This window comes from Halichondria panicea, chromosome 4 (assembly GCF_963675165.1).
Source record: "Halichondria panicea chromosome 4, odHalPani1.1, whole genome shotgun sequence".
Lineage (NCBI taxonomy): Eukaryota > Metazoa > Porifera > Demospongiae > Suberitida > Halichondriidae > Halichondria > Halichondria panicea.
Window position 1 is genome coordinate 3,569,974 of NC_087380.1, and position 26,238 is coordinate 3,596,211.

At 41.0% G+C, this 26,238-nt stretch overlaps 3 protein-coding genes across 5 annotated transcripts; 1 reads left to right on the forward strand and 2 right to left on the reverse strand.

The window, feature by feature from the left end:
• Positions 1–25,703, forward strand: LOC135335369 (uncharacterized). 3 transcript variants are annotated; one of them, XM_064530839.1, is made up of 37 exons: positions 1–136; positions 184–342; positions 423–587; positions 1,533–1,694; positions 1,802–1,966; positions 2,211–2,360; positions 2,485–2,667; positions 2,874–3,038; positions 3,292–3,459; positions 3,671–3,823; positions 3,922–4,104; positions 4,330–4,494; positions 4,959–5,132; positions 8,493–8,675; positions 8,941–9,255; positions 9,394–9,711; positions 9,767–9,883; positions 9,951–10,045; positions 20,481–20,663; positions 21,687–21,755; positions 21,820–21,937; positions 21,984–22,151; positions 22,212–22,399; positions 22,465–22,514; positions 22,564–22,699; positions 22,764–22,870; positions 23,874–23,985; positions 24,045–24,198; positions 24,259–24,340; positions 24,390–24,456; positions 24,514–24,617; positions 24,671–24,797; positions 24,854–24,895; positions 24,943–25,011; positions 25,064–25,100; positions 25,172–25,308; positions 25,363–25,703. In XM_064530839.1, the coding sequence occupies exons 1-37, from the start codon at positions 79–81 to the stop codon at positions 25,513–25,515; spliced, it is 5,181 nt and encodes a 1,726-aa protein (XP_064386909.1). In that variant the 5' UTR covers positions 1–78; the 3' UTR covers positions 25,516–25,703. The 3 variants fall into 3 exon arrangements, with proteins under 3 accessions (XP_064386909.1, XP_064386908.1, XP_064386910.1); XM_064530838.1 differs by lacking the exons at positions 20,481–20,663; positions 21,687–21,755; positions 21,820–21,937; ... (14 more) ...; positions 25,172–25,308; positions 25,363–25,703 and adding exons at positions 10,133–10,321; positions 10,426–10,494; positions 10,547–10,664; ... (14 more) ...; positions 13,125–13,267; positions 13,322–13,661 and having other exon boundaries at positions 3,674–3,823; XM_064530840.1 differs by lacking the exons at positions 1–136; positions 184–342; positions 423–587; ... (13 more) ...; positions 9,767–9,883; positions 9,951–10,045 and adding exons at positions 16,281–16,736; positions 16,856–17,110; positions 17,287–17,796; ... (5 more) ...; positions 20,117–20,236; positions 20,305–20,399.
• Positions 5,432–6,397, reverse strand: LOC135334708 (uncharacterized). The gene has a single exon (XM_064529985.1). It carries the CDS (start codon positions 6,395–6,397, stop codon positions 5,432–5,434), a length of 966 nt encoding a protein of 321 aa, XP_064386055.1.
• LOC135334709 (uncharacterized) lies at positions 6,397–7,749 on the reverse strand. Its single transcript, XM_064529987.1, has one exon. It carries the CDS (start codon positions 7,747–7,749, stop codon positions 6,397–6,399), a length of 1,353 nt encoding a protein of 450 aa, XP_064386057.1.
• Positions 25,704–26,238: the final 535 nt, after the last annotated feature.

Genomic DNA, 26,238 nt, shown 5'->3' on the forward strand with positions numbered 1-26,238 from the left:
TGTTTGTTGACTCTGCATGATAGTGCATTTTCAGTGACACATCTTTTAACTAGATAATTCATCTCCAAGATCGACATAATGTTTGCTGCTGCCGCTATTCTACTGGGAATAGCTGCGTTTGGAGTCCATTGTCAAGGTTAATATTCAGTTATCTGCTTAGTGCCTCAATAAAGTGTATTCTAGGAAAAGTCTGCAGTGTCGGAGATATAAGACGTGCTAATGGTACCGATTTCAGTGGTCGAGTGGAGGTGTGCTTTAACAATACCTGGGGCACAGTCTGTGATGATGGTTGGGACTTAACTGATGCCAATGTAGCTTGCCGACAATTGGGCTATCATACAGGTGTGAAAAGAGTCTACATTTTGATAGGAACTACTTATTTACTATGCTAATTGTAATGCAGTTTTTTTACATGCATGCAGCTCGTGATGGATTGAGTGTTGACTACAGTGGACAAGTAACTGGAGACATTTTCCTCGATAACCTCAATTGTGTTGGCAATGAGACCAGACTGATCGATTGTCCTCATAATGGTGTTGGTGTTCATAACTGTGACCACTCCGAAGATGCTGGAGTAGTGTGCCAAAGTGAGGTTTGATTTGCATGCTTGAGTGATTAAACTTGCAAATTTTTATTATAATGAGCAAGTATAATTGACATGCAATAATAATAAAAAGAGTGTATAAAAGTAGAGTAAAATTATAATTCTACCATGGATATTATTCTATACCATGGAATTTAAAAGTGAAGGAAGATTTACCTTTCAAGTTACTCATGCTTATACCGAAAAGTTAAATGCTTTGATGCAGTGAATGGAGAACTCTGCAATGTTGGATCTGCCTGTAAGACAATCAATGTTGTGTATAGCTATCGCTATATTTGTGTAGACTAATAATAGCAACTTTGTGCTTTGTGCTACAATTGCGTGAGGCCTGATCATGGAATGACATGATGCAGGCTGTGACAAGTGCATGGTACCACATGAAATGTGTGCGTGTGAGGAGAGCTCCATTCAGCAACTGCATGGCACTGCATAGAGACTGTAAAGACTGTAAATACCTGGTTTTTCTGTTGTTGTACTTTTGAGAATGCACATTCATGCACTACGATGCATGCATATCAGCGCCTGCTTGCGCTCATTGTCAACTTCTCAATATTTATCACAGCAATAAACACAACTGACTTACAAAAACAATAACTGACCCTTTTATATCCGGGTATTACACAACAACACATGGTCAATCTTCTAATATTACATCACTATTCTAGAACATTCACAATAATACAAGTACAAATACGCATGTCCATACAGTTCTACTAGTCCATAATACGTAAGTTCTCCACAATGCATCATAAATATTACCGCTGCCGTGCTGAGACTTTTAATTAATGGGGGACCTAAATTTTTAAGAGGGGGACTATAATGTTAAAATTCTAGACCCGGGGGGCCCAAAATTTTATGACACCGAGTCACAAAATTCCTTGTGAGTCTGTGACCCATGCAGTGTCACGTGTATATTATCTGTATATAGATGAAGTCTGCAGTGATGGAGACATAAGACTTGCTGATGGTTCAAAAGCTTTTAATGGTAGAGTGGAGGTGTGCCATAACAATGCCTGGGGCACAGTGTGTGATGATGGCTGGGATTTATCTGATGCCTATGTAGTTTGCCGACAACTTGGATATCGTTCAGGTATAATATTATAATTGTCAGTGGTGCTATTTAATGCGATTGTGTTGTTCAATTCTGTACGTAATATGTGTACAGTACTGGTTTGCCATGGGTTTTCTTACATGCAGCACTTGATGCGCTCGTTCCCGCATACTTTGGACAAGGAAATGGAGATATTCTCCTGGATGATCTTGAGTGTGCTGGAAATGAGACCAAACTGATTGATTGTCCCCATGATGGTGTGGGTGTTCATAACTGTCACCACTCCGAAGATATAGGAGTAGTGTGTGAAAGTAAGGTTCTATTTGTTTGACTTAATACTATAGTCATGGGCATGCATGCACAATTGTATTTACCATTTGTATTGTTGGGTTAATTTTTACTGCACGCTAGACTATCGTCTGTAACATTAGAGTCTTGCCAGTTATGTCGGAAACAGCATTGCAATTATAGATTAGCTAGGTTCCCCTATACATGAGCTCATGCACATGCATGGAGGCCTACTTCATGATAAAACCGAAACTTATAATTACGCAGTTTGGTGTCCATTGCTGACTTCCCACATTAACTCGACTGTCTCTCACTCCTCACTGAGTCTGTGGAGTGTAGCCACCTACAGTTGTGATGGTAGCAGCAGGACTTGTCAGATTGATAGGAGCTGGAACGGACCTGTGCCAGCTTGTGCAGGTTTAGTTGCATCGTCTGGTCGTTTTGAATGATAATACTTGCATACGTACTTGCATGTTAGTAGTGTATTCACTGATTCTTATTCCATGTCAGCATGCGAATTTATGTTTTCTTCCTCTTATAGGAGAGCCTGTTTGTGCTATTCTTCCCAATCCATCTAATGGTGTTTTACAATACAATGATACAGTACTAATTGAGACCACTCAGGTCATGTACAGTTGTGAGGTTAATTATACTCTCAGTGGAGACAGCACTAGAACATGTGGGAGTGTTGGAACCTGGGGTGGATCAGCTCCAACTTGTCAAGGTATAGGCATGTGGCCTAGATCACCTTACACTATAATTATACAGTTCTGTCCTTAATTGTTTCGCTTTTAAAATTAATTACAGTGCATTGACTATCTTCACTAATCAAAGTACCATGTATATGCATGGACAGACACACTAATTGTTTAAATTAAAGGCTTCAGTTAGTAGTTTTGTGTTTCCTATAATTATATACTCTGTTTGCAGTATGTACTCAGGATGGAGCTGTAAGGCTGGTCGGGGGGAACAGCACACACAATGGCCGAGTGGAGGTGTGTAGTACCAGTCTCAATACCTGGGGGACTGTGTGTGATGATTTTTGGGACATCAATGATGCTATTGTCGTTTGCAGACAAATGGGATATCGTACAGGTATGTACGTATAATTGTTGAAGTGTGACTGCTAGTTCAGTGCATTGTTGTTATAATTATGTCTGTTATTATGAAAGATTCAAATATAGGACTCTTTCACTGTTTGTGGGAAAATTGTATGTTAGCTATGTAGTCTTTTATTCAGAGGTTTTGTATACTATAATTATGTTTTGTGTGTGGTGAAATAGGATTTTCTACAGAGGTATATATTGTCGCATATGCTGTAATACTAACGATCGTTTTACCTGTATAGCTCTCAATGCAGTCCGCCTGGCATACTATGGACAAGGAAACGGAGAGATTCTTCTTGATAACCTTGCTTGTGCTGGCAATGAGACCAGACTGATCGATTGTCCTCATAGTGGTGTGGGTGTTCATAACTGTCATCACAATGAAGATGCTGGAGTAGTGTGTGATGGAGGTGAATACTAACTATTAGTATGTGTATGGCATAATAATTATATAGATGCAATAATTATACATCACCAGTTCACCGAAACAGTCATGCATGTGTGCATATACACACAATAATTGAAGTCCTCACTGAATTTCGATCGGCTTCTGCATGTATACATCACCTTGAATATAAAGCAGTAAAAATCGAGAATTCATGTGTGGTTCCATGCATGCAGCAGTTTTGTGTCCATCGCTACACTCTCATATCAACTCGACTGTCTCTCACTCCACGACATTTTGGGGGAGTGTAGCGACCTACAGTTGTGACGGTAGCAAAAGGACTTGTTTGAGCGATGGGAGCTGGAACGGATCTGTGCCAACTTGTGCAGGTTAATTTGCCAGTCTTTCACTACATTCTCCTGAATCTTGAATCTTTATTGCTTATCAGTATAATTATGTCAATAGTTTTCCTCATCATGCATTATAGGAGAGCCTGTTTGTGCTGCTCTTCCAAGTCCATCTAATGGTGTTCTACGATACAATGGTACAACACTAGTTGAGAGAACTCAAGCCATGTACCATTGTGAGGTTAATTATACTCTTAGTGGAGACAGCACCAGGACTTGTAGGGGGGATGGAACCTGGAGTGGGTCAGCTCCAACTTGCCAAGGTACATGCATAGATGCATGGTTCTGCTGATAATTATGATGAACACTTGACTTGTTTGCTGAACACATAAAATTTGGGGGCAGTACAAATCATCCCATGCAGACAGGAGTCGAATCAAATGTATAATTATACTGTCTTTTATTAAACTTGTTTGTGTGCTTTATCTTGGCCAACATAGATTACAAATTTTTGTGTGTGGTTCATTTAATCAATTTTTTGCCTGCAGTGTGTGTTCAGGATGGAGCTGTAAGGCTGGTCGGGGGGAACAACACATACAGTGGTCGAGTGGAGGTGTATAGTACCAGATTCAATACCTGGGGTACAGTGTGTGATGATAGCTGGGGATTAATTGAAGCTAATACTGCTTGCCAACAACTGGGATATCTTATAGGTACGTGCTTGGTGATGATTGTTTGTATATAGGAATGTGATCACATGCTTAGCTAATTGATTGCGTGCTTAATGATTGCTAGGGAAATTCATCTGTTCATCATGCATGCGTCATCATGCATATTTTATATGCATAATTATATGAACTTAGATAAAAGGCATTCATGGGCATAAGAATGTATACACTGTAAAAAATGATGTGTGGTTTGACGCAGAGTGCATGGCTATTGTGGCAAACGTGTGTTTTTTCTTGCGGTTTTTCCTGATAGTTGCCACAACAGTCACGCACTTGCGTCAAAACCACACACCATTTTTAAAGTGTATTACCTTCCTTTTAACTTGAGATACATAGGCGATCGGGGGCACATATTTAAGGGGTCAGAAGCACAACTATATAAATTATACTAGTCCATTTTTGTTAAAGTTTCCCGGCACGTCTATATACCATAAGTTTTTTACACGCAGCTCTTGATGCATCCCATCTGGAATACTTTGGACAAGGACAAGGAACTGGATATATTCTTTTTGATAACCTACAGTGTGTTGGAAATGAGTCCAGGCTGATTGACTGTGCCCATATTATTGGCCTGGAAAGTAACAACTGTGGACACTTAGATATTGTTGGAGTAGTGTGTGAAAGTAAGTTATTTGAGTGACTGCATTACTGTACCGGTATAGGCAATTGGACGACATTGGCATTGTAACCGAGCACTCCTGTATTGCCTACTTTGCTCTCGTAGATAGCCTACTTTAAAATCAGCTTAGTTTTCATAGGGTAACCTAATTTAAAATCAGCTCCCAGTAACACAATTCTCTTTTCTCCTAGAGTCTCTTTCTAACACGAGGTCAGTCACCTGACCTCCCACGCACAAAACATACTAATCACAAAAATGATAATCATAATTAGTTCCAGTCTCTCACATACCTCCCCCCTTCTCCTACGTGAAACTAGGGGAATTAGTTTTACGGTGCAAACGCCCGCGAGAGACCGTCCGCATTCCCATTCGACTTTCCAGATCAATACTTGATTTCAAAGTCGTACGCCATCGGCTCAATCGAGAGTTGCTTTCCTTCAGCAGGTGTTGGTCTGTCTGTACCATAAAATGTCGGCCCAACAAGTACACCTTAAATGCTTGGATTCGTCTCACAATGTCCATTGCGATCCTTCGGAACGGCTCTGAAAATATGGGTAGGGGAATCATAGGCGCCTTAAATCGCCCTTTTGGAGCAGTCTTCTGGCACTCGTGGCACGTCTTCACCACTCTCCGCACATCGACAAACATCATGGGCCAATAGAATCTCTGACTAATCCGATTCACGGTCTTGTCTTGTCCAAGGTGGCCAGCAAATGGGGTCTTGTGGGCTAGCTTCAGTACCTCGGGTCGGTACTTCAACGGCAACACAAGTTGTTCCACCTCATGTCTTCCTTTAGGAAGCCAACGTCTGTATACCAGACCGTTCTTCTTGAAGAACCCCCCACCCGTTAAAGCGGGGTTATCTGCGGCCTTCCGTATACTTTCAAGAGTCACGTCTTCTTGTTGGAGTTTCTGAAATTCTTCCGCCCCACTACACATTCGTTTAGTTTCTTCCATCGGTTCGTCAATCGGCTGATACCTTCGGCGTTGAGCACGTTTTTCACTTCTAGTCAGTAAACTCTTTTCTCGTACGACACCGAACAGATCATCCTCGAAATCAGGTAGGTTAGTAGTGTCTTCACAGTCATCCGTCAACACCGCATTGGGACGTACTCCACACTCTTCTTCGTTGCGTCGGTCAGTGGCTTCTGCTTGATCTTGAGCTCTCTTCTTGGCTCTTGTCATGACCGCCCAGGCTGTGTCCGCCTCTTGGCAGTCACCCAGTTTCTTTGCAACGAGTGCTGGTAGTACTGGTACGTCGGTACCCATCAACATCGATATAGTGGCAGTGTCTTCGACACAGCTGCCTCCACTTCATGTGTAGTCCTGTTAACTTCTACTTGAATTCTAGCCAGGGGGTACACCACAGTATCCCTGTGAGCACAACATATCGCAATCGAATCGCCTTCGATTAACTTTTCCACTGGGACTAAATCTTCTCGTACCATTGTTCGAGTACATCCGGTGTCTAAGCAAACGTCCGTCACTGCGTGTCCTTCGATAGTCCCTGCTTGGAAGATTCCAGGCTTCGGCTCCATCGTGTGCTGAGTCAGTTCTGATTTGCCTTGAAAATTACTCTTTCGTTCCACACACATAAGGTTCGTCTTTGAGGGACAGTTGGATGCATAGTGCCCCTTCTGATTACACGTGAAACAGGTAATATCTTTCAGATCCCTCTTAGGTCTTTCCGTCCTAGGTGGGGGAGAGCTAGTTTTATCATCCACTCCAACTCTACAGTTCCGTGCCTTGTGACCTCGTTTGTTGCACTTTGCACACACAATAGGGTTTGGGGTTGACGACTCCCTTCCTTCACTCACGACAGAGTCTTGTCGGGCTTGAAGGTAGTTATCCGCCAGTTGAGCCGCTGCTTCGCTGGTTTTGGGTTTGTGTTCTTGGACCCAGACTCTCACTTCCGCTGGTAATGAATTTAAAAACTGTTCCAACACCACCGCATCTCGCAGTTTATCCACAGTGTCACACTCCTTCAACCATTTCTTGGCCAGGTCCTCCAGCCTCACTCGTAGTTCCATCACAGTCTCACCAGTCCTCACTGATGCTGTTCGAAAGCGTCTCTTATACGTTTCTTCGTTGACGTCGTATCTACGAAGGATGGACTCTTTCACTTGGGTGTAGTTTGCCGCAGCCTCCCCACTTAGAGCCGCATAGGCCTGCTGGGCCTTGCCAGACAATTGAGGAGCAAGCTTGAACACCCAGCGATTCGCTGGTACTTCATAAGCAGTCATTAGTCTTTCGAAAGTTACTATGTATGGCTCAATGTCGTCTGCATCTGTGAGCTTGGCGACCTTCGGATCCTGGGACGTCGCCCTCCGTTCGCCGCCGCCCTCACCCTGTGCTCCAATTAATCCGCGTAGCAAATCCATCTGCTCCCGCATGTCTTCATCTCTCTTGGCTGCTTCTTCAGCCCGAACTCTGCGTTCTTCTCGTAAGTCAGCCTCTAGAGTTCTCCGATCTTCTAGAAGGGCCTTCAGTATAACCGTTTGTTCGTCTGTCTCTGCCATGTCCGTCTGACTTTGACTAGCACTAGCGGTACTTGTGGTGCCTTGATCCTCGCTTTGTGTTGTTCTCTTGTATATCATTCCTGTCCGAGTTTTACCACTCATAGATCATGGGTCTATCCAAACCAGTAGATAAGAATCCCACCGCTGCCACCAATATGTAACCGAGCACTCCTGTGTTGCCTACTTTGCTCTCGTAGATAGCCTACTTTAAAATTAGCTTAGTTTTCATAGGGTAACCTACTTTAAAATCAGCTCCCAGTAACACAATTCTCTTTTCTCCTAGAGTCTCTTTCTCCCACGCACAAAACATACTAATCACAAAAATGATAATCATAATTAGTTCCAGTCTCTCACAGGCATACAAACCAACGTATATAGATGCTTAGATATCCTCAATTTTAATTGATTCTTCTATGGACAAGACCTCATATAATTATGCATGTTAACTGGTATAATTATTTTGACTCAAGTCTCTATTTTCATGGTAGTATGCCATTTTGACAAAATTGAAGTGAACCACGTGCACAAAAAACAAAGTGAAAATAATATCTGTGTCATATATAATTATAAGAGGTAACGGATAAGTTAGCAGCGTCATGCAGTAATGAGCAACCACCATCAGTATATAAAACAAAAATAGCATGCATGCATGCATGTGCCAAAAGTATACATGCTTGATTATAATGATATTTGTGTGTAAGTTTCCACCAACAATTTCATGCTGGAATTAATCAATACCATGCATCCACGCGCAGCTTGTTTGCAGGAATGGTTTACATCTATTTGTATCGGTACATTTTATAGTGAGTATAATTATTATATGAATATGTTTCTCTAATTTATAGGAGAGCCTGTTTGTGCTGCTCTTCCCGATCTCTTTAATGGTGTTCTAATATACAATGATACAGTACTAGTCGAGAGTACTCAGGTCATGTACAGCTGTGAGTCTAGTTACACTCTCAATGGAGACAGCACTAGGATTTGTAGAAGTAATGGAACCTGGAGTGGGGCAGCTTCAATCTGTCAAGGTACGTATAATATAGATCACAGGTGAGTCAACATTTTCAGTGGGTGCGCATAGAATGATATTAGTTATATACACGCACAATATACGTGGTCATGCAACAGTTTACACAAATACAAGACTAGTACTAGTGACGTAAAATTAGTCCAAGAAGTAGAATGGAATGTGTGTGGAATTGGATACTCCTCTTTGAACTCCTGTTATTACCGTATGCTGATACACCTATACGTACATATAATTATATACGTAACTTTTTTTGTAACTTATAGGTCTCCCCGGACCAATCAACCACACCCTTATCACTTCCAGCCTCATATCTCTAAATACAGTGGAAGTCATGTTCATCATTCTCGCAGACAATAATATCCCCATAACTGGGTATCGCTACATCCTTTGCAGGAATCACTGTACTAATACCACTGTAAACACAATGCCTACGGGCAGCAACATGCTTAGGTTTACTATCAGACAACTGATTCCAAACAGTCGGTATATTCTGAGAGTGTATGCTGTGAATGAGCTTGGAGAGGGCCCCATTCCTGATGAGGACCCTGATGCTCACATTTTCAATTCAGCAACTAAAGGTGAGTATCATGATCATCTCACTAGCTAATGATACTAATTTCATAATTACGGGTTTGTATTGAATTTGTTGGATGTTTTGCTGTACGTTCACATGTTAGAATGTGAAGCTTTAAGTGTTCACATTAAATGTTATGCAGCCGATGGAAAACCTGCTAACCTGATGGTTGCATTTTCCACTGAAACGCGGCTGGTATTGTCATGGACACTCCCAGCACTTGCAACACATCCAGACGTTACTGTCACGAATTTCAGGATCAGCTGGGGAAAGACTGGAGACCCATCGTCTAGTTATCTTCTACCATTTAGTTCCAGCACACCACAGCAAAGATTCACTATACCCTCCACCCTTGAACCTGCCACTCGCTACACAATTGAAGTGATTGCTTACTACTCCGTCCCTTTACTTATAAGTGACCATGCTGTTATCAATGGAACAACGGTATCGGTTGGCCAAGGTGAAATGAAACTGTTCCTGTATAATTATACATGCACACTCATTCTACAATGCAGTAACTATTACTTGTCTACCTGGTCGTGACTCTATCTGGGATGTTGAATGGCCAGAAACAGGGAGAAATGTGACTGTACAAGGAATATGTCCTAATCAGTTAGGCACAGATGTTAGCGGTAAGCCAAAAGACAGCTGTATAACATTATTTAGACGTCTACCGAGTATTGTTGCTAATCTTAATAGGACAAGCCGCTCGCTACTGTAACAGTAATGGTGTATGGGCTGACCCTGATGTCCTGCAATGTAAAAACATGGAGTTTGTTAGCATTCTTGAGCAGGTATCTAAACAGTACACACAGCCTATGATGTATTTCCTATTATGGTATTGTCCTAACCAGTCACACGAACTTGATTGTTGTATATAGGTAACCAGTACTTCAAACGAGGAGCTAGTAGAGCAAGCAGCTAATCTCACCATGCAACTGGCCGCCATAACTCAGCCAAACGTGATCTCATTACTTCCTTCCTCCCTAAGTGCCATCAATCAAGTGCTGAGTCATGTGATTGGGGCACTAGAGGAACAGTTGAAGATTTCAACCACTAATGGAAATGAAGTAAGCGAGAAATTTGTTTTTAAAATAGAGATACGGCAGCAGCATGCAAATACTACATTCAAATGGTATAAACAGCTAAACAGCAAGTAAACTTTCTTACATAGCTGATAGTGGATGTGCTGAACAATGTACTGGAGGTGAACAACTCTCAAGGATGGAAAGATTTGCGGTCTGTAAGTGTGGTATCATTATTGTGATGGCATGCTAAACAATTTCTGTCTATAGACTGATGCAGGTGGTCAAGTGTTGCTGGACAATGCTGAGAGACTGGGTGTTCTGTTGGCTAGATCACGGAATGATAGTGGAAACACAGAGCCAGTTAGGGTGTCTAGGCCAAACATTGGTAAGAGTAATAATTACAATAAGTTTTACTGCTCATTAATGTTAAAATCGTGAAGCCATTTCTTCAAATCTGATCGACAATTCCAAGGCCATCATGGAAGAAGACATCACTTTCCCTAAAAAAGAAGATTTGGTCAATTACACAACCTCACCCATTCCGATACCTGCTGCTATTCGAATACCTCCAAAACTGTTGGCAGAGAGACAGCATGAACAAAACAGCACAGGTATAATTATTGCAAGTAGTTACTTAAACTTGGTTCTGCAAAATTAATATGTATAATTATAGGTATCCCGATTGTTTTCATTCTCTTCCAAAACCTTGGCTCGTTTCTGCCTACCCCCACTGGTGGTCTCAGTAACACCACCCAGGGGGCATCAGTTGTCATCTCATCTCAGGTAGGAGAGCAGAGGAACGGTCGACCCTCCCAGACACTCCGACAATCCCCTTTGTCTCTCAACTTCACTTTCAATGAAGTAAGCAACAGTCAAATTTTATGTCCCACTGATTCCACTTCCACTATATTATAGATGGAAAACACTGAAAGTTATCGTTGTGTGTTCTGGAACTTTTCTAAGCCGTAAGTTGCACCAATAACATTTCCTTGTGCATGCACAGAATTTTCTTGTAAATGCACAGAGTTGGCAATGGTAGATGGATCAGTGATGGAGTATTAACTGTTGGCAATGCTACTGAGAGATCCACAACTACTGTTCAGTGTTCTAGTACTCATCTCACTAGCTTTGCTGTCTTAGTGGATCTGGGAGATGGATTGAAGGTATCAAAACAGCAGCTATGCACTTACTACTTTGCTTACTCTCTTGCCAACAGAATATTTCTGAAGTAGAGAACATAATTCTTGATGTTGTTTCTTATGCTGGCTGCTCTATCTCTGTGCTCTGTCTGATAGTAACCGTCGTCTTCTACCTTGCTCAAGGGTGTGTGTGTGTGAGCTATTCCATGCAATGCCATGCACTGTTATATTATACCAAGCTTTACATGGCATATAACTTAGGTATCAGAATTTCCTTTACACATTAGTGTATAGCGTTTCTACTGTGACATTATCACATTCAGGAAGCAGCTGTTCAGCAAGGTCCACTACTTTGTTCATCTCAACCTCTCCATTTCTCTGTTGTTGGCTTACTTAGTGTTCAGTGCTGGAATTGAAACTGCGGTTGGAAATAAGGTAACGTGCATGGCTAAGACATGCTATATATTAAAATGTGTTTTCTTCTCTTAGGTTGGCTGTGCCTTTGTGACTGCCCTCCTTCATTACCTATTCCTGGCAGTGTTTTGTTGGATGTTGTGTGAGGGAGTCATGCTGTATCTGATGTTGGTGGCCGTGTTCAGTGCAGTAACAAGGAAGTGGTGGTTTTTTCTTGTGCTTGGCTACTGTAAGTAATGTCAATCTTTTGCCTTTAACAGTTACACGCATGACGTGTGTATACCGGCACTATCTATTCCCTTAGTACTTCCCCTGCCCTTTGTGTTAGTCACTGTGGCCGTTAGGTGGCGCTACTATGGTGTGATGGAAACTGAACATTCAGAATTGTGAGTGATTGATACTGTCTGTATTTTCTCATGACTGCGTTGTGAATGTAGCTGCTGGTTGACAACTCGGGATGGGACAATCTTTGGTTTTGTTGCTCCAATGCTGGCAGTTATTGTGGTGAGTGTACACCACATTGTGATCTACACATTCCGATAAAAACTACCTCAGATCAACATTGTTTTCCTGGGATTCATTCTGAAAGTGCTTTGGAAAAACAAGAGAAGTGTTGCAAAGAGAGTGGGAAAACCATTTGATGAGCAGAGAAATTTGACAAAACTTGCCAAGTAATTGAATAATAATTCTTATAGTTACTGTAATGATTCTTTACCTTTAAACAGGTCAATACTGCTGGGCGTAGTTATTCTCCTTCCACTACTCGGCCTTACTTGGGTATTTGGACTGCTTACTCTCGTCAACAACACTTCAGCCTTTGCCTGGATCTTCACCATCCTCAACTCACTCCAGGTAAACTGACAACTCAATCTATTGTTATCATAATAGATCTAATACTTATATCGTTTTTTGCCGTGTAGGGAGTGGCTATTTTGTTTTTCCATGTTTTAAGAAATGATAAGGTACTGTCAATACTATTTTATAATTCTGTACAGTACCTAAATTTCGTATTTCCATGCAAGGTAAAAGGAGAAATCAAGATAGGCTACTGGTATAGAAAGTTTTGCCGTACCTCTGCGATTTCAAGATATGATACAGTGAGAGTTAAAATTGACTTATTATTTAATGTCCTCGTCTAATTTAGATGTCTGGAATGTCCACCCTTGCGAGGAAAAACTCAAAAGGTATCATTATATTCTACATGCTATTAACTAGCTACTTTCTGATTGCACCTAAAAAGATAATATTTTCCTAATAGCTAGTATTGTGGAGCACCGAATTTCTTTTTGCAGACACCGGAACGCTCAAATCCACTCTCCCAAGAGGAGGAACACTACCCCCATCTGAGCATTCGGAGCAGCAGTCACAGTACTCTCAACTTCCGGCCAATACTGAAACCAAGATGGACCTAGTAGCTGAAGCTGATACAATAATGGTGGGGACAGTAGCGCAACCTGTAATGTGTTTATGGTATTAATGTTATGTGAAGGAGGCTGTTGCTGATTCACTGGACACTAAGGTCGATCTTAAACATGATAGTGATGTTAAAGAGGACCTCGGTAATCTAGTGGACTCTAAGGAGGACGGCAGGATTGACATGATTGAGGACACGACAATAACGCTCATTGATGAAGATACTAGCAATTTTGTTGGTGAAAAAACAATGGGCAAAACATATCTTCCACTGGCAATTAATGTTGCAGACGGTGGAAAGGGCCGGGATTATTAATTGTGTGTGTGACTGACTTAAAAAAAAGAGTGCGTTTAGTGTAATTGTATGCTAGATATGTAATTGATACATAATTAAAGACAGTTTAAAAATGCATTGGTATACCTTCAAGACTGATTTAATCGTATCATTGCATGGTTAATTGGCGCTTAATTTGGCCGTATATAGCTACATGGCAGCGAGTGACATGCAGTGTGTTTGTGTGACTTTTTTATCATTCCAGTTTGGGTCCTTCAAGCTAAGGATGCATACTTTGTAATGAGCTTGCTCTCCCACTACCCCCAGAGGGGTGGTTTTTTTTATTAAATCATGTCGCTTTATTGTTTCCACGCTTTTTGGTACTTCCCCTGACCAATCCTAGCAATTCTTCATATGTGTTTTTGGGAATTTTTACAGTAAGAGTTGAGAGTAAAATTTAATATCTTTCAACTCTTTACCTGCTTATGATAAAAATATAGACTATAGTGTATACTGTGTTAGAATAGAGATTAAAATGAAAGCACATAACAGCATTTAGTTTTTTACTGGACCCCCTACATGCATCTAATAATAGTGAAAAACTGATAAAGCAAACTACTGTTCTATGGTTCCTACTGTTCTATGGTTCCAAGTGTTTCAAGGTTCCTACTGTTCCATATGGTTCCTACTGGTACCAGCGTTCCATTGTTCTCTTCGTTCCACTGTTCCCTTACTTTCTTTAAACAGTACAGGAGTCACGGAATGCTTGGAACAGAAGAAAGGGAGTAGCTTTGCATGTAATGTGCCTATATATATAGGTTATAATGTAGTCTACAGATGCATGACATGCGGTTTCAATCCTTTTCTCTTCTTAACATAATAGTTATCGTATTTTTTCAGAGGAATATCCATCCCTGAATGAGAGTGGACGTTCAATGTAATTGCATACCCAAACGTCTCTACTTTACTTATATGAACAATTAATTGCTTCCTGCACTGTTCATTTATATTGCATCATAGTCCTCAGACCTTACTTTTTTCTGCTTGGCAGTTGCAATACTTTCTAGATCTAGATCTTATACTGGGAAAATTTCACTATAGATAGAAGCAGGAGTGCATGTGTTAGAAAGTACTGAAAACTAACAAAGCGGAGCTAGAAGACTGTACGTAGATCTATCTCCTCTCTATCGTCTACGTTATCAACATAGCCACTACTCTACGAGCACACTTGGAACTGGTAGCCTGTGTTGGTGGTACCAACCCAGGCTACCAGTTCCAATACCCAGACTCCAGGCAACACCGTAGCAGCATTCAACAGCATGGTAACAAACTACGTCCAAGCAGCTCTCACAGCCGCATTACCTACGATCCTCGACACAATGGACCAACGGATTCAAGTAGCCATATAGACAGCAAGCTGAGTCCCGTCGCTCACCGTGCCATACCAAACCTTATGCTTACTAACTCCTTCCCTCTCCCCACAGGCACCATGCAATGCCCCTATAATAACAGGCTGTTCCTGTGATACCCTTACCCTGGCAATTTTCACCATATAGGCCCCACTAGCTACTACCGGATGTGCAGATACGTCAAATAACATAATTGACTCACTGGTCAGTCATATGCAAGGGAAGGGACTGGTTAACTACCTCGATTTGTTCTAATGGAATTTTAAGTAGTTGTATGCATGACATCATCGTGTGGGTTGTGCGGTTGACCAAAGTTGTATAATTATCAGGTGAATGTGTGGGTTATGTGCGTGGTTATTCTAACACAACATTGCTTTGCACCCATGCAACTAAACAAAATACGTGGGCGAATCATGTCACATGACATCGCTTTTGCACTGTGATTGGTCATTACCAAATTCGGTATAATAAGAACAATTAATTTTGTTGATTGGCAGTTGACCAGTCCCTTCCCTTGCGGATGTGGACTGACCAGCGAGTCTATGTTCCCCTGCATGGTGCTAACTACCTTACTCAAACCCATAATTATGGTCTTTCTGGAGCACCACTCTTGCTATTATATTATCCCTCTACTCCAATCAGAAGTCCGTCAATGTAGGGCAGAATGCTATCCCCATCCTAACTATTCAGGCTGCCCTCTAAACTCGGAAAAAGCGGCTCGCATGCGCATGCGCATTCTAAAAGGGAGTAATCGTGGTATCACGTATACTATTTGTATTCTGAAGTTTGTGATCCGTGTTACATTCATTGTTAAGTTCTCCTCTACTTTGGCTGGGCCTTTCTTGTGTTTCGCTCTACGACAAGAAGGGGATGATATGTCCCTACTGATTATGGCCAGTCTATCTGCTACCAAATCTTGCCTTTTACGTTCGACGAGGAGTCACTTAAAGCTTTATACATAATTATGAGCTAAAGATCACTTCTGCTTAGACTCGACATTCAAGAAGTTATTCACGCAAGTCCATCACTACAATTTACCAAATGCTGTCTGGAAGGGCTCCTGAACTTCATCTTTGCTAAACATAGCTGAGTAGTGAGTAGAAGCACCTGCTGCAGCACAATTTGCTTTGAGGATACCATTGTGGGCTTGGGGTATGATTTCAGTATATTATGTTAAGTACAATATTATGTAATGGATATGGAGAGTAACTGTGTAACAACATTTAGCCTTGTTAGTGGTATGCAGGTTCCCAAGAAACACTCAATTATTGTGAAGAAGTAAGACAAGTGCTGATGTGCTGTCATGTGTGTGTATGATTAGATCTACTTCCTGTTTTGGCGCCCTTATTTGGTTATTGCCTACTAGATTGTTCTTATGTTCTTATTCTGTTTAAGTTATCACATCTACATATGTCCTTGTGATAGCTCTGTTTCAAATTCAGTGATATAAGCTTGCATTTTCAGCTAGATTTATTCATTGCCCTATCTGCATTCAGCCATGGTCTCCAAGGTTCTTCAACTAACCCTGGTACTTGGCATCGTCGCAGTGACAGGCATCGTAGGTGCTAGCGAAAGAAACATTACACTGTCAGGCCCCGAGATCCAACTATTGAAGCTAGGTCAAAATCCCGAGCTTCTCGAATTTGCTGCTTTGACTTTGGAGTCAGTAATAATTCTAATTGATGATCCTACAGTTCTTGCTGTTGTACAAGAGAATGTCAATGCCAATTTCTGGTGCCTGCCTTGGCTGCAGAGGTTTCCTGGAGGATCGATCCGATGGTTGTTCCAAAGAAGAGATGTACTCACTGGTTAGTATACTATACAGTACGTACGCAGATGATCACTCCGATGACAATTTGCAGGAAGTATCTTACTGGAACACATGAGTTTATAAGTACATGCATTCATTTTGTGTTTCGTTTTCTAGGAGATCCTATTGCAGGAAGTATTCTTTCAGAAGTATCTGGAACTGATCCCTTGGTGCGAATTGGTGGAGACTTTAATGAATGGCTTAATTTAACATCAACGGTTCTCATTCCAGGCGCTGTATCAACTTCCAATGGCTTGTACATTTGTGAAGTTTGCCTTTTCCGTGGAACGCAATTTGAAGAGTGTCACTTGGCTAATACCTCCCTACAAGTTATTGGAGGTCCTCCTATTCTTGATTTTGCTACTGACAACAGTAAGTTTTGTTTAGCATCACATGCATCTACTATTATACTGTATAATTATATGTATGTGGGTTTAAGCTATTTAGTGAGTCTATTATAAAAATAGTACGTAAATACTCCTCTTTATAATAGTATAATTTATGGCCATCTCATGTGAGAATTCTTATTCACAAAATTTGTTTTGCAGATCCTTTTAGTATAGCTGGTACAACGGAACTCACAGCTGATATCGAGTACAAGATAGGATCTGATTTTTGCATTGACCCAAACTTCCGAGGAACTGTTACTGTTCTCTGTCAAATAGTCAATGCTGAATCAAACAATTTCCTAAATATATCACAAGCCTTTCCTGTTCCATTCCGTTCATGGTCGCTTAATGGAGACTTGCTCTACTCAGAATTAAGGACCGGTACTCCAAACATCGTGGATAGTACAGAGTTTTTTTCGGCGTCAGTGGATCGTATGGTGTTGATGCCACAATATTTCTTTCCAGAATCGGTACTCAGACCTACGTTTGTTGGTCGTCTGCAAGGTGGAATTCAATTGAACTTTGCACTGTTAAATGCAACATTTGCTCCTTTATTTGACTCTCTTGAGGCAGCAAGGGCGGCAGCTTACCGGGCTGTGGTCGGAGCTTGGACTTGTCGAGCAAACAACACATTTGAATCAGACATGGCAACTTCAAACGTCAGAATTTGTACGTCGTACATTCCTATATCGGGTGTTGAACGCATACCTAACCCTGTCTGCCAGAGTCATAGATGTATGATTGCATGTTGTCTTGTAATATAGGTGCCGTTCGGGTGTGCTCTCCCACTGAGTTCTCACGGATTGGTGATGTTGTCCCTGTTGGGTGTACTGTTTGCATTCCGGAAGGACGTGTCGTAACGTTGAATTGCACCAGACAGAGTACCTTGGAGGTATCAGTTTACGAGTGGCGAAATGGTGCTGGTATAGTCGTGTCCACGTCACCTCTGCTCATTTCTGGCGCTAACAACAGCTACACTTGTAACACTACATACTTGGACCATTCTTCAGAAACCGTTGCCTCCGTGATTGCCTGTAAGTGAAAATCATTGGAGATTTTCATAATTTTCATGTGTCAGACTTCCATGAATTTGCTGCTATAGCTACATAATTATTCACTCCATTGTTTGATTGGTAAACTCCACTATACAGACAGAGATGCTGTCACTTTCACTGCTCGAACTGCTGATGAATTTTTCTCTGCACCCCTGATATACGATGGCTGCTCCAGGTATTCTGCTAACATAATTATATAGCCTTTGACATTACCAGGAGCAAATCATTCTAATATAATTATTGCTGTGATGATTCTCAGGTTAAACAACCAGGTGGGACTTGAGAATATAGCTGTCTGTGCATTCGTTGGGGAGACGCTTGAACTAAACTGCGCTACTGATGACAATATGGTTCCGTTAGAAATCACAGCTCCTGATGGGAGTATGGCCACTGGATCACTGATTGTGTCGAGTGTGGACATAGGTGACGAAGGAACTTACAGCTGTCGACTGAGCAATGATCCAGGTCCTTGTGGGCTATCAACTGAGCAAAGAGAAGTGCGAGTATTCAGTTACTGTAAGTGCAATGCCACGAAAGGGTTTAACACATACCTCAAACATCTTTTAGTAACCACGATATATTATCACCATCCCCATCTTCACTCCTATAGTCTTATCTTTGCGACACACTCGTGTTAATTCTTGGCATAACTTCAGTAATTACAATTGACCTAATATGGCTTCTGTCAGCATCTTCATTGGTCATTGGTTAGGTCGACATCGTTGGCTCTCTGTTGCACATTCGTTATGTATATAGAGTTCTCTAAACTGTTACAATTGACTAACTACAGCTCCCCATAATAAATTCTACATGAAATATCATCTTATGCTACTGTCTCATGCACTTTATAATTGTAACTATAACAATTGTGTCTGTTTGGAATATGCCAGATAAGCGAGTGGATAAACCATACCTATAGTTTGTACATGTCCACCCACTCAACTGAGAAAATAGCGGGGCACATGATCGCATGCACAAATGATAACCACGCCCATAGCCATGGTAATGGTGCGCATTTAAGGGACATGCCTAATTATAGTAGAACTTTGACCCTGTTCAGAAATTAGCCGGATAATCGATTCTATGACTCCATACACACACATACAGATGTCCCTGAATCAATTAACCATACTGCTATCACTAGCAGCCTCATTTCCTTGCGTGCAGTGGAAATCACATTCATCATTCCAGCAGAAAATAATATCCCTATAGCTGAGTATCGCTACATCCTTTGCAGGAATGACTGTGCTAATTCCACAATTTCCACTGTAAGCACAGTGTCTAGGGGCAACAACATGCTTAGCTTCACTATCAGACAACTGATTCCAAACAGTCAGTATATTTTGAGGGTGTATGCTGTGAATGAGTTCACAGGCGGCACTACTCCTGTTGATGACGCTGATGCTCACATTTTCAATTCAGCAACTAAAGGTAAGAGATATCTTCATGATTATGCTTGTACTGAATTGAGCAATAATTATGCTCGCTGCATCTATAACGCCTTGTTAGAATACACAACAGTACTACAGAACCGTATTTTATCGTTTATCGTATTATATGCAGCTGATGGAAGACCAGTTAACCTGATAGTTTACTTATCTACTGACACTCATCTGGTATTGTCATGGACACTCCCAGCACTTGCAACACAACCTGACGTCATCGTCATGGATTTCAACATCAGTTGGGGGAGGACTGGAGACCCATCGTCTAGTGATCTTCTACCATTCAGTCCCAGTACACCACAGCAAAGATTTGCTATACCCTCCATCCTTGAACCTTCCACTCGCTACACAATTGAAGTTATTGCTTACTACTCCGTTCCTTTCCTTATCAGTGATGGTGCTGCTATCATTGGAACAACACTGCCAAATGATCAAGGTAAAGTGAATGGCATTGTTATTTGATATTGTTACTTTCGATGTTCAATGCAGTACGTACTACTACTTGTCCACCTGGTCGTGACTCCATCTGGGATGTCGAATGGCCTGAAACTGGAAGAAATGTGACTGTACAAGGAATATGTCCTCATCAGCTAGGCACAGACGTTAGCGGTAAGCCAAAAAGACAGCTGTAACTTTTGCTATTATATTATTTACCGAGTATTGTAATGTTTATATAGGACAAGCCACTCGCTACTGTAACAGTGAAGGTGTGTGGGCTGACCCTGATGTACTACAATGTAAAAACATGGAGTTTATTAGTATTCTTGAGCAGGTATCTAAACAATACAAACAGATAATTATTTTGATTTGTGCCCAAATAGTTACATACAATGATCTTGATTGTTGTATATAGGTAACCAGTACTTCAAGCGAGGAGCTAGTAGAGCAAGCAGCTAATCTCACCATGCAACTGGCCGCCATAACTCAGCCAAACGCGATCTCATTGCTTCCCTCCTCCCTAAATGCCACCAATCAAGTGCTAAGTCTGGTGATCAGTGCACTAAAAGAAGAGTCCACCACCACGGACGCTAATGAGGTAGGCGAGAAAAGGTAGTGTATATCTGGAGTATATACTGCATTGCTATATATAACAGTATAATCATTTATACCACACTTACGTCACCACTAATTAATTTCATTGGTCAACAGCCCCGGGGCACAATATTTTTCATTTGTCCAAGAACAGAAAGGAGCCTTGCTTAATGGTACTAAGACTCTAAAGCAACAGCAGAATCTGCTCTACAACAATATAGATTGCGTGCTAAGCCTCGACCCATGTACATTTTTGCCAAGAAGAGCTTGCATCTGCAGCAAAAGATGTTGAATGCACAATGCCAGTGGCAGATTCAGAAGGGGTTCTTCGGGTCCAATTGAACCCCCCATCTGAGACATAAGTGAGTGGGAGGCACTTAAGCAACTAGTTAGCAAGACGGTTTTCCTTTATTACTAGCACTTATCACTTATCTTTATTTCTTGTAAGTTTTGCAAAGCTTTGTTTGAGCAGTTTTTTACAAACTAAAAGGCTAAAAACTCTCTAGCGCATGCTGACTGTTTGAAGAAAGTGAAAACCTTTTTTTAGGTCAAGCGCATGCTCACTGTTTTGAACAACTGACGAGCCACTGGAACCCCCCTTTCAAGAATCCTAGATCCGCCACTGAATGCTCAGACTTAGGAAGCTCCTGAGCATCTGTACGAGTCGATTTGTTGCTTATAAGATGGTTAATGGCTGTAAAATCCGATATAGTCCTGCTCTTTTGCCGCAATATGCATCGTGTATTGGATTGTTGCTAGAGGGAGATCCTTTTATATAGTGCTGCGGTCACATGGTATATATAATATTATAAGTCAGATATAACTACACTTACCCAGACTCCGTATCTTGCTACCGTGGTTATATATCCCTCGGAGTATCCACAGTAGTTGAGGATATGTCAGAGTGCATATCCTCCTCGTAGGTGTGGTATATCCTATATACGTAGCAAAGATCACTGTTTTACATGAAGGTAGATCTATACCATCAAACAGGAAGCAAATTTAACCAGTAGAACGTTTTCACCAGCTTATAGTGGATGTTCTGAACAATGTGTTGGAGATAAACAACTCCCAGGGATGGAATGACTTACAGTCTGTAAGTCTATAGTATCAAATTAGAGTGTTATGCTAAAGACTTTCTCTTTCATGTAATATTATAGACTGATGCAGGAAGTCAAGTGTTGCTGGACAATGCTGAGAGACTGGGTGTTCTGTTGGCTAGGTCACAGAACGCTAATGGAACTATTGAGCCAGTTAGAGTGTCCAGGCCTAACATTGGTAAGAGGGTATAGTTATGATGTTCACTGCTCATTAATGGACACAGCCATTTCTTCAAGTTTGATTAACATCTCCAAAGACATCACGAAAGACATCACTTTTCCTCAAATAGAAGATTTGGTCAATTACACAAACTCATCCACTCTGGTACCTGCCGCTATTCGGATATCCTCAGCATTGTTGGCAGACAGACTGGACGAACAAAAAAACACTGGTACAGTAAATTTGGAAGTTATCATTAAAATAATATGCACTTATGAGTTTGGTTTTATAGCTATCCCAACTGTTTTCATTCTCTTCCAAAACCTTGGCTCGTTTCTGCCTACCCCCACTGATGGTCTCAGTAATACCACCCAGGGGGCATCAGTTGTCATCTCATCTCAGGTAGGGGAGCGGGGGAATGGTCGACCCTCCCAGACACTCCAACAATCCCCTTTGTCTCTCAACTTCACTTTCAATGAAGTGAGCAACTGAGTCAAATTTTATGTGCCATAATAAGATTATATTGATTCCACTTTAAATTATAGGTTGAAAACCCAGAAAATTATCGTTGCGTGTTCTGGAACTTCTCTGAGCCGTATGTTGCAAAATTAACACAGTCTGACTATTTATTGTGAAGCATGCAGAGTTGGCAATGGTGGCTGGATCAGTGATGGAGTATCAACTATCAACAATGCTACTGAGGGATCCACAACTACTGTTCAGTGTTCTAGTACTCATCTCACTAGCTTTGCTGTCTTAGTGGATCTGGGAGGACCAAAGGTATCAATACAAATTATGCACTCCATATTGTACCAATATTTATTATGCATTTTTTTGCTAACAGAATAGTTCTCTTGTTGAACGCAAAATTCTTGATGTTGTTTCCTATGCCGGCTGCTCTATCTCTGTGGTCTGTCTCATAGTAGCTGTCATCTTTTTCCTTGCTCAAGGGTGTGTGTGAGCTCGTACTGTCATATACCATACATGTGGGCCTTACAAAATAATATACTGTGGTTGTCAGCTTACACACTATAGAGTGTATATATAGTGTTCTACTAAAAAATGTGGTGTGACTAAGATTTATATTAGATAAAAAGATATCTTTTTTATGGCGTGTAATTTAAGTCAGTATTGTGCCGGTTATTTTTCCGGGGCAAAAAGGTTTTACTGGGACATTTGCCGCGGCAAAAAAGTTTGGTTTGCTAAATACCAGGACGATTGCCCCGGCAAAAAGCAACATTTTTTGGATGGGTAAATACCGCTCCAGAATGCTTACTGAGCCATTTACCGTGGCAAAAAATTTACCAGGCCTTTTTCCACGGCAAAAATATTTACCAGGCCAGATCTAATCATCCCGTGATGTGCACCTGATCTGCCTCGTGGTGTACATTATTGTACTATGGATGTTGTGATCTCGTTATTGGCTGCCTTTCAGCTTTCAGAGAGTTAATAAGTAGATAATGTAGTCTTGTACAGCTCAAACCACCATGGATTGCATTTACTGGCACAGCTCAAACCACCATGGACTCCGTTTACTGGCAAGAGTATCATATCTGAAGCAAAACATTTATCTCTGTGACCCAACAAAGAAGTTGTGTTAATCGTTTCTTTGTTTTATAAAAGTGAACAACAAAAACTGTACACCCAATCAATATATAATCGGGATTAATGAGGGAAGGAGGAGAGACAGGAAAACAATGGGGAAGTACAATTCTTTAGCAGACAAAAAGTCTGCGGCAACTGGCCTGGTAAATGTTTTTGCGGTTGCAAACATTCTGGAGCGGAATTTACCCATCCACAAAATTTTGATTTTTTGCCGCGGCAATCGTCCCGGTATTTAGCGAGCCAAACCGTTTTGCCACGGCAATTTTCCCGGCAAATGTCCCAGTAAAACCTTTTTACCCCGGCACAATACTGACTCAAATTACACGCCATATCTTTTACACACATGCAGAAAACAACTCTTCAACAAAGTCCACTACTTTGTTCATCTCAACTTCTCCATTTCTTTGTTGCTGGCTTTCTTAGTGTTTATTGTTGGAATTGACACTGCAGTTGGAAATAGGGTAACAGGCAATGGCCAAGCCAATAAAGTTTGTTATCAGAAAGTCTTTTCTTCTCTTAGGTTGGCTGTGCCTTTGTGACTGCCCTCCTTCATTACCTATTCCTGGCAGTGTTCTGTTGGATGTTGTGTGAGGGAGTCATGCTCTATCTATTGTTGGTGGCCGTGTTCAGTGCAGTAACACGGAAGTGGTGGTTTTTTCTTATGCTTGGATACTGTAAGTAATGCCAATTGTTGCTATGACTGCATGTGTATATATACTACATATTCCCTTTAGTACTTCCCCTGCCCTTTGTGTTAGTCACTGTGGCCGTTAGGTGGCGCTACTATGGTATAGCAGAAACTGAACAATCAGAATTGTGAGTGATTGATAGTCTGTATTTTCTCATGACTCTGTTGTGAATGCAGCTGCTGGTTGACAACTCGGGATGGGACAATCTTTGGTTTTGTTGCTCCAATGCTGGCAGTTATTGTGGTGAGTGTACACCACAATCTATTATACTTGTGATCTATACACTATCAACACTCTCAGATCAACATCGTTTTTTTGGTATTCATTTTGAAGTCGCTTTGGAAGAACAAAAAAAGTGCTGCTAAGCGAATGGAAAAGGAGGAGAGTAATTTTGAACTTGTCAAGTTAAGCAATAATGCTATATTACTGCATGTGCTAGCTCATGAATATATTGCAGGTCTCTACTGCAGGGCGTAGTTGTTCTCCAGCCCCTGCTGGGCCTCACATGGGCATTTGGACTGCTCACACTCGTCAGAAACACTTCAGCTTTCGTCTGGATATTCACCATCCTCAATTCACTCCAGGTGAAGTGACAACTCTAGTGTTATCATTGACTTGATACTTAATAATTTTTATATAGGGAGTGGCTGTTTTGTTCTTCCATGTTATAAGGAATGATCAGGTAAGGTGAATAGTATATTTATAATTGCTGCACCATTTTGTACAAAGGTGAAGCAAAAGATCAACTACTGGTGCATGAAGTTGTTCCGTCCTTCTACAATTTCAAGATATGATACCGTAAGTGTTAAATCGCCTTGGATAAATTTTAACATGCTCTTCTTTACTGCAGACTGGAATGTCTAACCTTACAAGTGAAAGCTTAAAAGGTAGATTTTTGATGTAGAATAATTAAGCACCTCTTATGCACAGTAGCTAATTGAACACCAAATTTTTGCAGACACAAGCACCCTAAAATCCACTCTCCCAAGCGGAATAACGCTGCCCCTATCTGAGCATTCGGAGCAGTCACAGTACTCTCAGCTTCCTATCACTGAAACCAAGATGGAACTAGCAAATGAGGCTGATGACGTAATGGTGGGACAATTACAACCTGTCTAATATTACAACTGATTGTATTTTTATGTAAAGGAGGCTGTTGCTGATTCACTGGACACTAAGGTCGATCTTAAGCATGATAGTAATGCTACAGAGGACCTCAGTAATCTAGTGGACTCTAAGGATGACGAAAAAATGGACATGATTGTGGACAAGACAACAACTCTCACTAATAAAGATGTCTAGTAGCTTTGTTGGTGAAAACAATATATAGTGCATGGACAAAGAAATCTAACAATTAATGCTGCAGATTGCAGAAGCTGCCAGAAAGGATTGTATGCATGTGTGACTGAATTTAAGTTTAGCATAATTATATCTAGAGTACAAAATTAGTGTGTTTAGCATAATATTATACGTATAATATAGAGCGTAAATTTTGTGGAATGGCCTCCAAAAGCGTTTCCTTTAATAAGTTTCGTGGGTTGACTGCTTATCGAAAACACTCCCAGGCCATGCCTTGATCTTTCTAGAATAATTTTTGTGTAGGATTGCTAACCCACGAAAACAGCAAAAATGAAAAGTTCGCGCTATAGTGACCGGCGGTGCATGTGTTACACTAGACATTTGATAGACAAAATGCATTGTTGTACCTTCAACTTAATGTTTGATAATCATCATCTATAATAGTACCGGCTTGATTTGGCCATATGTGACTCCTCTTGACTATACCATACTATATTTAAATTACATACAAAAGCAACAGTTTATGTTTATTTCCAGATTGATGTGGTGAACTGATCTAACAGTATAATTATACAACCCTTAATTGAGTATTTTTAGGTGTTACATTATAATATATACAGACTCTATAGCCCTGTTTACACCAGGCCTTTAATCCGGGTTGGAATCTGGATTAAACCTAACCGCGTTCGTGTACGGCCTTAATTATCCGGGTTCTAATCCGGATTA